This window comes from Apteryx mantelli, chromosome 8, assembly GCF_036417845.1.
Source record: "Apteryx mantelli isolate bAptMan1 chromosome 8, bAptMan1.hap1, whole genome shotgun sequence".
Classification (NCBI taxonomy): domain Eukaryota; kingdom Metazoa; phylum Chordata; class Aves; order Apterygiformes; family Apterygidae; genus Apteryx; species Apteryx mantelli.
This window is the reverse complement of record NC_089985.1, coordinates 9,746,052-9,764,725: the sequence shown is the minus strand read 5'-3', so window position 1 is coordinate 9,764,725 and position 18,674 is coordinate 9,746,052. Positions and strand designations below refer to the sequence as shown.

Below are 18,674 nucleotides of genomic sequence, written 5' to 3'. Positions count from 1 at the left end.
AACGTTATTTAGGACTATGAAATAGAGAAAGGCCAGAAACGTTTAAGTCAGAGTCTTCTTATCTCTCATAACAGAGGATAACAGCAGCAAGAGAAAAAGCTTACTGTGAGCTAATGATCCAGTGTCCTTACTTGGGATCTCAGTGCTTTTGGCCATCTGTTATTGGTACATTGCAAAACATTCAGGTCATTTTTTGGACAATACTGTATTTTTAATTTCACCTTCTTTATTCTTCTATTGGGAACATATGATCTGTGCTGCCTGTGTCAGTCTTGTTTGCATTCCTATGCAGATTTGGCACCTGTGCATGTACGGAGCAAAAGCCCAGGACATCAGACGAGAAAAGCCCCGGCAAGAAATGTGGAAATCCCCATCTGCACCAGCCCCCTGCCTGTTTCTGGGTGCAATTCAAGGTGTTAAGAACGATCTTCAGCCCCCTAAAATATCTGACATCTTCCCATACGAAAGATCCTTTTCTTTCTTTGATTAATGAAAGTAAGATCTGTTGACTCAGTCTTGCTGAAAGCTCCTGAAACAACTTCTCAGGGCAGTACTAGTTATCCTTGGGCATTTCGGATCATTCTAAGGCTCCTTTGTTTTCTTCAGGACTTAGCTCAGAGAATACCTGAAATAACTTAAATACTTGCTGGAGCACCCAGCACATTTCTGAGCGCCATGTGAATAACAGCACCAAAATGCACGCACTAACACAAACAGCACAACTTGGCTTGTGAAATCTCAACCATATTAAAAAAAAAAAAAAAAAAAAAGCACGGAGGGTAACAGATCAGCTAAGGTTTTGGAATCAACATTCCTCTGGGTGCACGTGAAATATGGACATCCAAGTGATAGATCTACATCATAAATGACAACAAAACCAAGAGTTCATTCTGAAAAATCCAGAGTACAGCTAGCTAAGAATGAACGAGCCAAACCACCCTCTCAGAAATATCTGTGTTCTCCAAAATGGTAATTGAACGCTCAAAGTAAATAAGGGGAAAATTCAATTTGGACTTAAAACCTCTCTTTCCTCATCTTCCTCTGATGTAAAAAAATTACACTCGGCCTCGTGCGCAGCCCCTGTTCCGCAGGACTGCATGTACAAAATCAAGCATTTATGGGCTCCTCTTTGTGCTGCTCCAAGGAACGGATGCACCATCGAAGCAGGAAAATGTTTTTCTACCAAGAAGAAGCCCATGATGAAAACTCCAACAGACAGACAAAGAAACTGTCAGGCAGTTCGCAGCCAAAGGCCATAAGCAGAGGACCAAAAGGCAACAGCTGTGGGAGAAGCACAGTGCAGAGAATCAGCTCATGAATATTGGGTCTGCATGCCAAACAAAAAAGGGGAAAAAATATAAAGGGAAAGAAGGAAAAAACAGTTTGGTACCTGTTGTTCTAAATAAATTTTGTTGTTCTAATAAATTTGGGGAGCACGACTAGAGAAGCTGGTAGGCTAACAGCTCGGTTACCCTCAGCTACCCTCGTCTGTCCGTGGGCAGCTGACGACAAGGTCATCTCCACACCACAAACTCCCTGGCAGCGAGTCTGCACAACAAACAGCGTATCAGTAACCTGCTCCTCCAGCTGATACAACTAAAGGCAAATCTGTGCCCTGGCCCCTGGCCCAGCCCCACCCCACAAAAATGCAGTGGATCCTGTAGCACCGCTTCTGTGCTAGGGCTTTTCCCAGCACAGCCTTGGGGGTTAAGGATAACTGTCCTCCTCGCAGTCTTCACCGCTCTAGCTAGGCTCAGGGAAGGCTGGAGTGTGGACACAGCTGAAGTTAAAGCAGCCAGAAATTAAGTAAGCATAAAAATGGCTTAAAGCCATCTTTGTTCTGTTCCTCCTCTTCTTCCATCAACCGCTGGGACCAAATAGGTTCACAGCTGCTATCTCGCACCGAAGACAGCGGTCTGCGGCCAGCCATGCCTCTAAAAGACACTGTCTGCAAACTCATAGATGCCGCTCCTGCTCAACAGATATCATGGGGAGTCTGTTGAGCTGATGAACAGGAAAAACAGAAAAATATGGTAGTGAACGCTGTTAGAAAAAAAGACAAACAGATGTCCAAATAAAGTCACAACGCTGCAACTCAGAGGCTTACAGCTTTGCTTCCAAGTTACGAAAGAAATCTGTTTAGCTAAATAAATAATAATAATTAAAAAAAAAAAAAACTAAATAAAGGCCGGCTGCAGAAAAGCAGCTCGATTGTGGCCCATTCATTATTTGGGATGTTGCTTAGCAACTGGCTCTCTGCTGCAGGGCTAAAGCAGCATGAAATTAGCAGCTTTTCAGAAAAAGACAAATTGAATGTGAAGCTGGGGAGGTGTCCTTTGAATGGCAGAAAGGAGAGCAGCATTAACTTGTTAATCAGATATGGTGGGCATCTTTAAAGGGCGTTTCCAGAGTGCGCAGGATCTTTAATTAACGGGGCAAAGGGGCTTTGCTCTGCATGTGTACCCATACGTTCCAGAGCACGCCTGGCCAGGTAATAATTCAATCTTGATTAAAATGACGTCCTTTACAGTCACCTCATGGGTTAATTACTTATTAACGATCTGAAATGGCTCAAACCCGATCATATCAGACCACCCTTGCTACATTAGTGACAGCTGACTATACGGCACGTTTGCAGCTACGGGGTTCTCTAATGTATTTCCCACCATTTCAGCTCCATGTTATCTTGATGCCACCTCTGCATTCACCAAAGGAATTTGCTCCCTAAGAACCCTTAGAGTGACCAAATCTCGACTTCATAGATGCCCTTGTTATGGCCAAATAATTCTTCTAAATCATATTCTTTCTCGCACCTCCTGGAGCCAGTCCCATGTGAATGCTGAGCAATCATTATATGGGCAGTACCAGTTAAAAGAGAACTGACCAACGAGAGCAGCAAGAACACCACCACGTGTATGCGTTTCATGGAAGACTTAAACAGGAGTTTTGAATGAAAGATTTTTCTGGGTTACTGAATTTGGGGCCAGATTGTAACAGTTAATCATTTTCCCCTGTCAAATGTGTGTGAGCTGTTCTCTCTCGGCAAGGCACAAGCATGGATCCATACACCCCGAGACCCACTGGAAGTGGTGCGGGAAGGCTGTCAGGACAGGAGGGCAGTGTTACGTGGCTTGTCTGTGCTCTCCATGGAACAGAAGAGGGGAAACAGTGGCCTTTTCCCTTCCTCTAAAGGAGCAGTGATAACTTATTCTAGGCCTCCCTTACCAAGTGCCTTGTATTTATGTAGTGCTTTAGAAATAGAGTAAGACCTACTCTTTGCCCTCCTTGTGTCACCAAAATCGGCCTTTTGGTAACACTTGGGCACGTGAGCCAAATTTGCTCTTTAGTTGTAAGAGCAGGGAAACTCTTCACCTACATTTGACTCTACCCAATGCCCCAAAACAACACATTCCCGTGAATGGGATGAAGTGTGTACAAGCCATTATCTGCTTCCCAGGCAGCAAACTACGGATTCTGAAGAATCAGCACATTGGCCGTTTTCAATCCTCATAATTACGATTTCTGGGTCCTGGGGGGCTACGCACTCAAGAGACACCTTTGGCGCTATTTTGTGTTTCAGTTTGTCTGGGGCTGAAAGGAGGGCAACCGAGGCTCACTGACATGGGAGACAGTAAGGACAGATGCCCTCCATTTCCTTAATGAGCCAATTAAGAGAATCTATCAAAGATAACCGACTAGTCTCAGAGGAAAGAAATGGAGATAGAGACAACAGATTGTCCTGAGAGATTCCTAGTACACATATACAAGAAAATGAGCTACAGGCTACAGTAGTTAATTGGGAACAATATGAGGCAGTTGCTAGAGAAGCACATCAATGACTATACCTGGACATTTTCCTTTTTGTGCTGCTGCTGTGTTAGGTGTGACTGAGCATGCAGTTTCCACCATCTGCTTCAGCTTCCCCTCCTCTGAATGGGAGATGACAAAGTTCTGCTTCACTGAGTTGCTGTGATACATTCGTCTCCAGGATATTTGGAGAGTCAAGTGTCTGGTGAAACTGCTGGCTCCCTCAACTTGAGCAAAGTGAATGACTGGAAGAAGATGCTCTTATTTTAGGTCTCAAGAACCAAAGACTATATCAAAACTCAAAAGGGAGGTTTTTCTCCACTTTCATAAATGAATCTTTGCAGATGTACTTCCCCAGTCTTAGCCATGACCCAATATTGCTCATTTTCCAGTGCTTAGCCCCATTTATAGGGAAGCAGTATGGCTTGCAGGGATAGCAGCTGCCTTCATTGCCTGTTGAAGCTGGCCCAATAGTATATGCAGGGCTAAGGCTCAGCATAATATAGACGGGCTCCATTCACCCTTTTCCTGATACTGTCAGGAACCTTCTTACCATCAGCAGAGGCCAGAAAAGGGAAGTTACAGAAGTACAAGCACAGATGGGCTTCCCTTCCTTGGCAGGATGGACAGAGGGGCCATCAGTCATGGCAGGAAGTCAGTAAGGACCTGAGTACAGACGTGGAGCCAGGGAAATTCCGGGCAGTGGAAAGTCGTGGGGAGAAGTGATTTAGTACGCGAAAGTACAGACAAACCTGAGTCTTGGGTTCTGAATGCGTATTAGGAGTGTAAAAGAAGTGCAAGTGGAAGAGCAAATAGCATCAACAAAGCTTAGGAGTTTAGAAGAGAAGATAGGCTAAAAACACATGAAATGTCTTGAAATATCATTTTCTGACAATTGTCATGGTTTCCAGACTTTCAGATTGAATTACATTGTAACTACTTACTATTTGGACAAGGTCACAAAAATAAAAGCTTAATACCTTCCTATATTATGGTCTACTGTGTGTTCTTTACACTTCTGCAGCAGCAAAGCCTCCTCTTCTGATATCAGCAAATTTTCCTTTAGAATAAAATGGTGGTTTACATCCATTAGCATAGTGTAAGGCACATTAAGAAGTTCAGAGCCATCATTACTGCTATTTCCGAGAAGCCTCCCTGAGTGTGTACTTATATATCCTCCTGCTAATTGTTATAACTCATCTTCATCATAAAAGCAACAAAAAAGGAAAGAAATATGAAACCCAGACACATATGACCATACGACATCTGGCTGTTCTACACATGCCTTCATCATTCCCTAAAGACCTTAGGAATCCCTTATATCAGTGATTTTCAACATTTTTCAATCCCCTCACCCCCCAAATTCCAGTGATGATACATAATCTTGTAAAATAAACGATGGATCAAAGGTTGAAAATCTGTAAGGCGTATAGGTAAACAGTTCACCTGCTTAAACAGAGGTTCTATAAACACTGCTTGCAACAAAAGCCTGTACAGCATTACTCCTCCTGACCTCCTGTGGCTGTGGCAATAAGGAAGGCTGGGAGGAAAATAAAGAGGGACTCTTCACTGTTCCCAGCAGAGCCAGCATTCCTAAGAAGCATCTACGCGAGCTTTCAGCCCAGTGCTGAATCTGTAAATACGCTGCTTGTTTCCTGCTTGCCGAGGCCATTAGGGCCTCGCTGTGCTTCCTCAGGAGAAGCTGCCTAATGGAGAGCGATTTGTGAGAGCAGGCAGAGCATGAGAGGCACTTGTGGCGCTGCCCACCACCACCCTCCCTCACTCCTAACTCACTCACAATTCAGTTGTGACCGTGATGAACCCTTTGGCTTCAGAGCCGGAGGTTTTCTGGTGTCGGAGAACAAGAGGAGGGGGATTTTGAGGGTTACCAAGTCCAGGCAGCACCTCCTTCCCATTCACACCTTCCTAGGGTCACTTCCCCAGGCCGCGACTAGGAATTTCTGTCGAGTCCTGAAGCGCTTGGGTTTGTCCCATCAGCTGGGGAAGATGGCTCTGGCTCATCTCGGAATACAGCAAATGTGTGTTTCTAAGCCAGGACTAGATGGTTGCTGCCTTTGCAAGAACACATCCAACCACCCTGCTCTGAGACACGCAAACTGTCCCAGGCTTTGTCCTTAATGGAAGATGCTGGTTTCTTACGTTACGCCTCTCCTCTTCAGAGAGGCAGATACACCCTGCTCCAAACTATGCTTCAAAAAGGAAAAAACTAAGTACACTTGGAGGAAGTTCACTACCACACAAACTTATATTTCACTTTATATTACAAGAGAAATAACGCCCACTTTGCCTCTGAGTTTCCTGCTGGTATGAAAAACAACGGGGTTTGGGTCTATATGGGCCCATGGGAAGATGACAATGTCCAGAAGAGCTTCAGCAAGGAAGAAAACTAGCACCATTGCTTTCAAGCAGCAGCTTGATCCAGCAGTGCAGAATCAACCCTGTAACCTATTATTTCCATTATCCCAGCTTTTGTTTACAGTAAGTTTGCTGGGATCTATATTCCACAGTCACTCAACTGCAGTTCCTTTCACCACAAGAGACCGCTTTCACTTCTACCTCAGAAATAAAGAAATCACATTTACCATTCTCAGGACCTGTTAAAATTTTAAAACATTGTGGGCAGCGATAAGGTGAAGAATTTTTTTTTTCTGTTTCTGCCAGGTCAGCTAGATTGCAAACTCATGAAAACTTATAGCCTGACTTTTTTTTTTTTTTTTTTGGATCACTAAGGGTTGAAAAAGAAAAGAGCCCAAAGTCAGGAAAATAGTTTAGCAGAAGGTGCAGACACTGTTTAACAGCAGTTTGCACCAGGCTGCCTTTGGGGAGAGGAGGAGCATGAGGGGGAGTGAGCAGAGCAGGGCAGAGCATCCTCGCCGGGCACGCGGGATCAAAGCCTTGATCCGCTTCAGATTTCTTCCACTACTCATGACCAAATGAAATGCAATCAATATTCCTGACTGTGTCAAGACGGGACGTCCCACGTGGCACGACCAGGTGGCTCACCCCGACTGTTATAAAACTGTTCCTCATGGGGATGTATGATAAGGTCCTTGATCTCGTGCCCTAAACTATGGATTAACAAGGGGATTTCTGAGATTAACAAAGAACAGTTCAGTCACTTGACTCTGCTAAGAACTTTAGCTCTAGTTTTATTTTTTTCAGCGGTCAAGGCCTTAACCTCTAAGCCTCCAAACTATGTAAGCTGCGTTGCATTTATGTTAGTGACCGCACATCTATACCTCCTATTTGGGAAAATGCTGAAGAATCCCCTCAAGGTTAGTGAAATGTAGCTGCTCTGGAGGTTTGTTAAAGCGAAACCATTTGCAGGTCTGTTGTCACAGTAACTGGGTGACTCCATGTGACATGCAGTTTCTGAACCCAAGCTATGCACGCACGATGAATTTGTGCCTATACTTCCCAATTTCAGAGTATGTTTATTCTACAGATTAACTTCTTTCCACCTGGACTGTACAGGGTTTTTTCTGAAGCTCTTCCCTGTGATGGGATTTTATGTTTTCTGCGTGGCTTTCGACTAACTTCACTTGCATAATCAGATTTTACTTAAGAATTATTGTCCAGGAAATTGCATTAATTAAAAAAAGGAAGTTGAAAGACTAATACACAGATCTGATAACATAAGGAGGACTCAATCCTCATCTGCTGCTTCAACAACGGAATAGAAAAACGCTGATATGTGGTCAGGGTTTCCCAATACACGGACCCACAGCAATGCTTTGCTTTCCACTTCTTCCTATCCTTACAACTTTTGTTGCAGAAATAAGGGATGTTGGGCAGCCTGGGCTAGGAGGAGCAGGAAAGTGGCATGTGAATGCTGTACGGAGCTCGCTTTTGGCAGCCTTCAATCTTTAGGGTGAAGCTCTAGCTCCCTCTAAACTTACACCTTTATTTGTCTATAAAGGATCCCCTTTCAGTACCTTTCTGAGCCACTGGCCATCCCCAGTCAATGACTAAAAGCTTTCACGCAAAAAGACAAAACAACCTCCCCACAAAACCCACCAGGCTTCCACAGCTCCTCAGCACACCTGCACATTTGCAGCAGCTCCCTGCCTCGGTGGCCACGGTACTGCAGGAGACCTCCTCATTGCACCGGACGTTACTTCAGGCTTAGGCAACGAGTGAACGAGTAAAACCTTACATTGTCATCCTTACTTAGAAGGAAACACCTCAATAGAAGGAGATAAACATACTACGACATTTCGATATAGCTTTTCAACCAGATCCTCCAAAGCCTGCTATCTCCAGCCCCTCCAGTTACCAGCCTGATCTAAGTTATTTATGCCTAAACACAAACAAATTAAACATCATCGACAACTTAACTCGATGCTTACTACACTACTTACTCTCCAGAAAAGAAACAATGTTGTAATACAGTAAATACAAAAGCAAACTAACAACAGGAAACCAGAGAAATCTGAAGTGATTTCTGAAGAGATGAGGGGGTCTTAAAAATGTGAATATTACCACTACAAAGCACTCCGCCAAACTTCTGCTCAAATAGCTTAAGTAACAGTCAAGTAACCACTCACTGGACTTAACTTAGAACAGCATCAATAATGGCAAAAATAATCTCTGGGGTTTGCAATGGAAAATTATTAATGAGGACTGAAGTTCTGAATTCTACTGTCACTGCAGACCTCTGCACTTAAAAAATGCCTACTGCCGTCGTTCTATACTTAGTTTTGTTTGCTCACTTGTTTTTTGAAGGAGAGAAATTCAATTGCAGGTGCTTGAGAAACCAAACACCAGAAAAAATGCAGAAAGACACTGTCCCCAATGTCTTATCTTTGTTCATTAGCAAAAGCTTTGATAAAAAAAGAGGAATATCGTTAGCCTTTGTCCTTAAAAAAAAAAGAAAAGAAAAAGAAAAAAAGTTGAGCTTTAGGTGTTAGTATACCACAGTGCTTCATAAGTTGCTGCTTCATTTCATTTGTCAAAAGCACAGTCTGGACCCAACTGTTCTCTGCACTATTCTGAGAGTGAAACAGTCACTGGGTTTTTTTCCCCAAAGCTACTGCATGCAATAGCCATTGCCTCTGCTTTACCTGAGCTTTGTGCAACAAGCCATGACTTATGGTTACAACAACCTGAAGTCTTGTAACACCTACAGAAATAAAATAAGCATAAACGATGATGCAGAGTGCTTACAGTATTTGCGAGAAAGACATTCATCAAAAAGGCTGATCAAATATGACACCAGGCTGCTTGAAATTTTTGCCCAAATATAATCTCTTCCAAATGCAAGTCTGCTGAGATTTCTAGGAATAGAAATAAAAGAAATTTGCTTTGTTGGCACTGAACTGCTAGTAGACAAAGGAGTTTCTTCCTGTATTGTTCAGAAAGAAGAACAGAGAGTTTCTTTGGTCACATGAATTGGGTTTAAAAAAATATATAGAATATTCAGTGTCCTACAGTCCAAAAGCGAGTTCTCACAGGCAATACAAAGACTTAGGCTAGCAAGGGTCTCAGCCTCTTGGCACCAAGGTCTCTGGTATCTGAAAATAGATTTCTTACGAATTACTGCTTTGCTACTTACTGCTCAGCTTCTATCAGTTTCCTTAGATCTGACTGCTTGAAAGAGTTAAAGAGAAGCATATATGAATTTTCACCTCCAAAACAATTTCTCCATTTGAGCCTGAATTCTTTTGTTAATGCTGAAGACAACAAAGTATACTGAGCACCTCTTCCTGGCCACCATAAATATGGGGCACAGAGATCTTCCTAGGCATTGCTACATCTATACTTTACTTACATGTCTTCTGCCACAAAGTGTGAAAGCCTGGGGTCTTGTTTGTTTTCCATTATAGCTGTAAGTATTGATCTTGGGATACATTTATTTTTCTCTACAGCCTGTCCTGCATCACAGAAGTGTCTTCATAAAGGAAAGCATCTTATTATGAACTTACTATGTTGTTCTCTGCATCGCTTCCAGAATCCCCTTCACTAAGAACATGGAAGATAAAATGCTGTTTTTTCCAAAATTAAAATCTGGAGTTACGCCTAGCAAAAACAATCAATGATTCCACCTAAAATCATAACAATTTTGGTTGATTCAAACGAGCTTTTTGGCAAATACAATATTTAATTAAATATTGTTGTTATGTTCTATTTGACATACTCAGTCATTCTGAATTAAGGTGAGACAATTTAAGATTATCTGGGAAAGCAGAGGAAATCATTACATATAAATGCTTACAATTTTGTGCTATCCATCTGAGCCTACACAATGTCCTCCTCATATATGAAGGCTAACGGTGCAGGTTCACAGAGAAATGATCACAAATGTGTATCATGTGAGATGTCTAAGAAAAGCCATGTTATTCATCCAAGAAACCTGTACGTTAGGAAACCAGATATGCAGGACTCATATCAGTAATTCATAGCAAAAGCTGATCTTTTTAACTGTGTGCCGCTGGGTCGTTACCACTGATCACCAAGATGACAATAATATTAAAGGTCAGGTTGCGCTGTAGACACTCCAATCTGATTTTTGGATGTCAGTTCATTGCACTGTGTAACACGACAAAGCCAAACGGAAAGCAAGAAGCTGAAGTTGAACACAGAGCAGGCATTAAAAAACATGACCCTCCTTCTAATGACAACAGGGCTCTGCGCTTCAGAGATAACAGCGCAGACATAGCAAGGGGAATTGATCATTGGCTTTTAATAAGAAGTCGCATACAGGCACAGCAGTGTTTTCTATAGATCTAAATGCAATTCTCCTCAATTTGGTATGGCCTTTTTCTTTAGAAGCTGATAAATGAGCAATTTTTTTTCCTGTCCGTTACATTAGAAGATTAATTAGATACATCACTGGTAGAACCAAAGGAATAAAAAGCTTGTGCAATTTCAGAGCCTTTCTACAGTTATCTCCTTTGATTTTTCTGCTGCATTTGTGTTATTTTACCACCTCTCACAATAGCAAAAGCCCCCAAATATCTAGATAGATACACATATATACATATAAACACAAAGAGGGAGAACATGCTAAAGAGTGAAAAGCAGAGAACAAGCGAGCTATTTTTATTACGTTCCACTGAAACTCACATAAATCAATATATAATTTCTTGCTAAACCGTGCCTGCAAAAAAATTGCTTCCAGATAAAACAGCAACAGACGTGTGGATAAAGTAATTTGCCCACCTCGGTACGGTGTTAGCTTCAAGATACGTGTTTGAATTCAAAACATTTAAATAGCAACATCATTAAGTAATTCCATTTTAAAACCATATAAAGAACCATTTTTGATTGAGAAAAAGTTTAGCATAGCTCCTGCTCACTTAGCTTTTTCTTCTCGACTCAGCAGGGGAAGCTGTTACCATGAACCACGCGATGGCCTTGGCACAAGCGCGGGTGTGCCAGGAAGGCCCGATAACCTTGGCAGTGTACTCGGCAGTGACAAGAATTTGCATGTTTGCTTTGTATTGAAAAAGCCACCATTTTTTTCAAGGTCATTTGCTTCTCTCCCCTAAGGTGTTGAGAGCAGCAGTGCTTTAACGCTGCTGGGTCTGCTGAGGAGCCTTATTTGCTCTTCCTGGGCTCCAAAGAGGGGAGAGATTTACCCAGTTAAGAAGAGGCTTTTCTTATAAGAACTTCAATACACCAAGTCTTTTCCTCCCAGTGATGATGATGACAGAATAGAAAAAGACTCAATGCAATTCATGAGCCATGTAAAAGAAGGTATCCTTAGAGCTGCTGTCCTGTTACCCCAACCCTTTTTTTGCAGGTTCCTTTATCCGGTTGCGGCGCAGCCCCTCCAGTGCGTTCCTCTGGCCTTCACCGGGCAGGCGAGGGGAGAAGCTGCCATCAGCTTCCTGGTATTTCCCCACTTACCAGGCCGCTACGCTCGACTTCACAGCATTTCTGTGTCTGCAGGGTAACCAGTTTTCAATGTTGTATCTGCTCAGTTTCACAAGATCACAGGATGGTCAAGGCAGAAATGGGCAGAACTCCCTTCTTTATCTGAAAACTGTCAAACCAGCATATTCGTATGGAGAAAATCTCAGAATGTGACTTCTCACTTTCTACAATTCAACTGACTAAAGTCAAATGGAAGAATAAAGCTGTAGGCTTCCTAAATTAAAATCAAAAACATCACCCTTTTCTTAGGACCTGTACAGATCTTGACATGAGATATTGCACTGAGAGATGCAAGAGACAGCTGAGGCAGATTGAACGAGGATACAGAACGTGTTAGTTGTTTCAATAAAGTAGTACATTAAGTTTAACTTTCATTAACCTAGAAGAGGCTCTTTCTTTCTTCATTCATTCCTTAAGCAGGGCTTCCAGAGACATAGAAAAACCTTTGTAATCCTTCATCACAGGAAGAATGTGCAAAAAAAAAAAAAAAAGCCAAAATATAAAAAGCATGAGTACAAAAAGTACTGTCAATCATTCTAGGATGTAGGAAATTAGGGTAATTCCTTATTCTACAGACATAATACACAGCCTGCTCCGATCAGCTGGAAAATTCTCACCCCCAAACCCATTTTCACCTCACACTGATACACTAGGAGGAACATCCCCTTCTCACTGCACAGGCCATTGCAAAATGAAAGGTATGGTCATTTAACAACTACAGACTAGAAAAATAACTGGAAACAGAGAAGTAAAAATCTCCTATTCATTAACTCTAAATTTTCATCCTTCATTAACTTTTTATTAACCCTTAAATTAACATCTTGACCTCCTGCTCAGAGAATTAATGTCTTTCTGCTCTGACTATTTCAGAGGTGGGAAAGAGAAATTTGTATGATATTGGGCTCTGTCTACCCTAAGAGTCTTGGCATATAACTTCATAAATTCAATCTTTTACAGCTGCATATATGTCTTGTATTCTGCAAATGTGGGATAAAATACATTAGCCAGGCATTAGCAGTATCCTAACTTTACAACTATGCAACATGTACATGCCAAAAACAACAGAAAGTTTCTTAGGCAGTATTATTGCATAGTATGAATTACTACAAAACAGTCCCCCCAAAACACAGACTACTCCAATGATTGCTTGCAGGAAAATAACACCACTATTTCTAATTCCACTGACTTTGATCGCAGTGCTTTCCTCACTGGTAAAAGATCCAAATTCAGACCTGGTGAGTAATTACCAAGAATATTTCTAAATTGAATGAGATATTCTCTACCACATTTTATATACAATTTTAAATTAAAAGAAGCTTTTTTTTTGCATTTGCAGAACTGTTCTCAAGGGACAGACTGATGCTATATTCTTTAATTTGTTTTAAAAATAGCATTATAAAACTAACATTACCAATACAACATCTTCAAAATCCATGGGTTAGATCCTGCAATCATGACCTAAACTTAGAAGCTGTGAAATTAAAGGGAAAAAGTCTGAAGCACTTTCTCCATTTGCCTTCTCTAAAGCCAAGACAGGTAGAGCTAAAAAAATTAAAAGAGAGAGCAAGAGCAGCTGGATTATCACATGTTAAAACTCCTGTTCTGAACACTGAAAACAGTATAGCAAAAGTATGATACCTGGCTACACCATGATTCTGCTTTCAAGTTTTTGTGTCTCAATCATTAGTTTAGAAACACAGTGAAAATACTCCCCAACACTTGTTGTGTGGTACTTTTTCTAAAAACAATCTGAGGTTTAGTCTACACATATCAATACAGAAGTGAGAAGCAGCACAGTACCTCACTCACAGCAGAAAAAAACACGTTCAAGGGTTTTGTTTGTTTTCTGAACAGAACAAGTTTTGCCCCACCAACAAGACAGAAAACTACTTCATACAACCTCTGCATTCCCTGGGACCTCGTCTAATGATAATTATCAAGACTATAATTTCCTATTTGAACATGTCAACTCTTGTAATTATTAGCTCCTGTTTGTAAATAAACACCATAATTCTAATATCTAATTATACAATCATAAAGGAGCTGAGGTTGGAAGGCACCTATGGAGATCACCTAGTCCAAGGCCCCTACTCAAGCAGGGTCCTGTACTGGGGAGTCCCGCGCTGGACCCAGCACTCCAGATGTGTCTCACCAGGGCTGATGGAGGGGAAGAATCACCTCCCCCTCGACCTACTGGCAATGCTCTGCCTAATGCAGCCCAAGATGCCGTTGGCCACCTTTGCAACAAGGGCACTTTTCTGGCTCATGCTCAACTCGTTGTCCACCAGAACAACACAGCTGCCAAGGTGCTCTCCAGCAGCTCAGCCCCCAGCCTGTCCTGGTGCCTGGGGTTATTCCTCCCCAGGTGCGGGACTTGGCATTTCCCTCTGTTGAACTTCATGAGGTTCTTCTCTGCCCGTTTCTGCAGCTTGTCAAGGTCCCTCTGAATGGCAGTGCACCATCTGGTGCCTCAGCCACTCCTCCCAGCTTTGTATCATGTGCAAACTTGCTGAAGGTGCACTTGGTCCCATCATCCAGAGCATTAAAAAGATGTTAAACAGCACTGGCCTGAGTATCAAACTCTGGGGTACACCACTAGTGACTGGCCTTCAGCTGGACTTTGTGCTGCTCATCACAACCCTTTAAGCCTGACAGTTCAGCCAGTTTTTATTCCACCTCACTGCCTACTTACCTCGTTTGTACTTAATCAGTTTGTCTATGAGGATGTTACAGGAGACAGTGTCAAAAGCCCTGCTAAAGTCAAAAGGAACAACATCCACTGCTCTCCCCCTCATCCACCAAACCAGTCATCTCATTGTAGGAGGTTCATTAAGCAAGATTCCCCCTTTCTAAATCCGTACTGACTACTCCCTATCACCTTCTTCCTTATGAGCTGCTGATTTTCTTTTTTGCCTATCAAATAGTTAACATGCCACCTACAGTCAAAGGTTACCTTCCTGTGACTCAGATTTGGTTCTCATTTCAGTTGGCAAAACGGAGAAAAGTTGGTCCAAAGAAGCAAAACCTGTGAACTTGAAGTCAATTCAACCTTTGGGTGCTTTAATTTAATGTGGAACACTGAGTCAACACATTCAAGGCACCATACAATCGCTCCACAGAGATCTATAACAAAACGTTTGGTTTTGAATTGGTTCGAATGATTGGTTTGAATGAAATATGAACAGAAATGTCTGCATGCAGAGGTATCAGAAGAAACAATATAGAGAAGGGTTACAAGAACGGTGTGTATCGATAAGCAAGGACATGACTGACAGCAATCAAAGCGGTAGACAAAAGAAACATCTTGTCACGGCTAGATCAGCTACAAGGCCATAACACAAAGGACCAGTCAGTAGAAGACCTGCAGCAAGGTTACAGCATGTCACTGCTGAATCACCCACCATGAGGAACTGAAGACAACGGGTAGCAACGTTGTCCACCATTTACAGAGGCTGAAGTAAGCAAGACTCTGTGGCAAAAGATCACACCATAGTAACTGACTCCTAAAGAATACAAAAGACTTGTCTAAAAACCTGTTTATTCTCAGCAATCAAGAGGAACCCAAGAGACGTAGGGAGGACTAAATGGCTGCTGTGCCTCGCCCTCGTCACACACAAGCGATCCTGGCCAGACATACGTCTTGCTGCCTTCGAGTCTGCGGGTGTGAGACTGACTCAAACCTATGCCAGAAGGAGTGCGAGTGAAATCAGATTTAAAATAAATATCACCTACACTTCCAATAAAATCTTGCACCGAGTTTTGCTACATTGAGTTCCTCTAAGTCTTTCACATTTTCTGCCGTATTCCACAGAAAGAAGCCTGGAATAACCCCACCACCACAGGCTGGTGACTCAGTAAAGCACAGAGCTGCTCTAACCAAAGGTTCATTCACCGAGCTAAGACAAGCCTATTTCAGACCACCACCGTTCTTAACAAAAGTACCTACATTGCATTGACTGTTTTAAATACTCCACCATGTCTACAGTGTTTTCACTAGTTTAGATCAACTTTCCTGCCTATCCCGTTAATCCTGACAACAACCTTACCTAGGCTAGAATTTCAGTTTGCTCCTCTTCATGGGCTTAGCTGTTCTTAGCTTAACTCTGCAAAACTGCCCAGTAGGCAGCTGAGATCCCCTCGTGCCCCTGGTACCTGCACGCAGTAACGCGCCGCGTGCCTAGTGAGCCAGCAGAGCCAGTTAGGCGTCTTACAAGGGTGGCGTGTTACCGCCTAACACAGACGGGGGACGATAATGCGAATCTTCCACTTTCTCCCACCCCAATAACCCTGGCATCGTTCCAGACCCTGAATTCTCCTTCCATGCCAATAATTCCTCCTTGTCCTCACGGACTTGCGTAACACGCAGGGGAGCACTTTGCCTCCGTCTCTGCCGAACTCTCCTCTCTGCATCCGTGGCCAGAACGTGCAAAACTCTGCACACCCAGTGGATTCACCATCAAGCCGTTCAGCTGCCTTCCCATCCATGGCAAAGTAAGTTTACATTTCTTGTCTTTAGATTCGCATGGCCCCATGTGCTCAAACCATATAAGGTACTATACACTGACCATCTGCCTCAAACGGATTTCAAAATACTTTCCAAACAAAACACAGCATATAAACACATATCAGAGACAATTCGAAAAGTTAATAAAAAAATATCATCATGTGGCACACAACACATTGCTGGAGAAAAAAATGAGAGAGGTCCAAGAAAATGCATAAATATCTCTTTCAAGAAGTACCATGAGGACTTCTATTTTAACCTTGCATCAGAAAATCGCACACTGAATAAACAGCATAACGATATTTTTATTGTACTTGGTAAGTCTCTAAATTACTTATTTTCAAGAATTGAGCTTATAGTCTAAAGGACTAAACACATAAAATTGAATTGTAGTCTTCCACTCTCAAATACTCTCATCTTTCAGCAGCAGAGTTCAAATCTCAAGTCCAATTTAAAAAAAAACAACACAACTCTGCACAGAACTTCCTTTTTCTGGCTGGAACAAACATCAGTACTGCAAAGCCCCCCCTTCCACAAGATCAGTGTTTTAATGAGTATGGAAAAAGCCCTTGCTCAATAAACTACTAAATCAAGCAATACAAAAGTAAATGAATACAGATATATAGAGATATAAATAAACATGGGTGTTAGAGAAGAGTACTTTCCAATGGTATGTTCTCAGCCCATTGCTGGGCTACGCCAAACATGCATTTCCCACCACTGCTCAAGCTCCAAGAAATAACAAAACCACATTTTTTCTCAAGATCAAATGTTAAGCCCATCCATTGCTATACCTACTCCAACAGAAAACGCCAGAAAAAAATCCCAGATCTGCTGAAAGACAGCTTTATGAATTTCTGCAGTCATTTTTAGTAAAATATTTCCAGTCACAAAAGCTTACAGTCAGGATCCTGTAACTTGCCATCATTCATTAAACGATCAATACTTGTGCTCCAGACCTTCAAAGAAATCTGCCTTTTGACAGCAAAGTCTTCAGCAGGGTACAACATAAAAAGATGTTTTGTCTTGGCAAGCTTCATACACAAAAGAAACTAACTTTCTACTCCAATATAATTATATGATAAAGCAGCAGTCTGCAAATAAACAGCCTCAAAGTAAAACAAATAATATTTCACATATCATTACACGATTACATGATATCTGGTTCCTTGTTTTAGTGTTATGACTATAAAATAGTTAATGCATTTGGGGGCACTGACGATTGAATTTTTTTGATTATGCATCAGTTTTATATTTTAATTATTAGCTTGAGCCAAAGCAGACAAGAGGGAAAAGCTCAGTGCTTTACTTCCTTTAAATGTAAAAATCTCATACACACATATACATAAAGTAATTAATGAATGATTTCAGTACAGTGCTGCCCGCATCCTACTGCCATTCTTAGCATCCCACCTTATTTTCTCTGCATAAAGTCTGTGTGAATGAGAGGAAATGAAGATGGCTCTTACCTTAATGTTGCAAGCTTGCTCCATCAGTCTTCGAGCGTTCTCCTCAGCTCTGTACCTCTTGGGCAACTGCACCCTGAAGAATTTTAAAGCTCCTTCAAAATCAGCTTGTAGAAGGTCCTCTTTTGAGGTCTGCAATTAAACACAGAGAACGACTGTAAACACTGAGAACATGTAGTCATGCTCTTTTACTGGATTTGTCATTTACTGAACGTATTCCAAACCACATTAGCTCAAAAACACCCTCTATGGAAATAGTTCTCTAACCTATATCTCATAAAACGAAACAGAAGTCAGAACACGTTCAAGGAATCCCAGGCAGAGCCCTGCGATCGGCGAGCTGTAACCCACTAATGTACTTTATTCTTCTACACCTACCAGGTAAGAAAGGGAATCTGGCAAAGCCTGTCAAGATGCAATTCAGCGAGAAGAAAAACGCAAACCAACCAAACAACAAAGATCAATGAAAATTTATGCTATTTTTCAGAAAGTTTGTGTTTCAGAGCACCGCTGATTTTTATAATGCTGTCCTGAAAGACAACGTATATATAGATATACATGGTTGCAGACATGAACAGCAGAAGCAGAAATGCCTATGACTCATAAGAGGCATCAGCAAGTCAACGTGCAGAAGTCTGTGACACAATTTCTCAAAGAACACTGTGCCAGAAAAAGTCTTACATGTTTATTTCTGTATCTTTTATAATATTGTATCTCTCACCGTGGTAACAAGCCATAATCATAACAGGTTAGAAAATGTTACAGTTTCAACATTAATTCAGTTCTGCTACTGATAGAGTAATATGCTTGACAGGACAGGGACAAATATATTCATCTCTGGATTTACTAAGAGCTGCACCAAGACATTTTACAGCCGTACCATACCAGGTCTTTAAATAGCTCATTTAAAAGGTTCACAAAGACTGTATGTCCAGACAAGACGTTTAGGATGCTATCTCAAAATGTGAATTCCAAGGTCTTTAAACAAGAAACAGTGA

The 18,674-nt window shown here is 41.8% G+C and overlaps 1 protein-coding gene across 5 annotated transcripts in view; it reads right to left on the bottom strand.

Moving 5' to 3' along the window:
* Window positions 1-18,674, bottom strand: part of RABGAP1L (RAB GTPase activating protein 1 like) — a 273,751-nt gene that overhangs the window by 40,178 nt on the left and 214,899 nt on the right. For all 5 annotated transcript variants that reach the window (XM_067300572.1, XM_067300569.1, XM_067300568.1 and 2 more), the window contains one exon: window positions 17,680-17,808. In XM_067300572.1, the coding sequence (XP_067156673.1) occupies window positions 17,680-17,808 (129 nt within the window). The remainder of the gene's footprint in view (window positions 1-17,679; window positions 17,809-18,674) is intronic.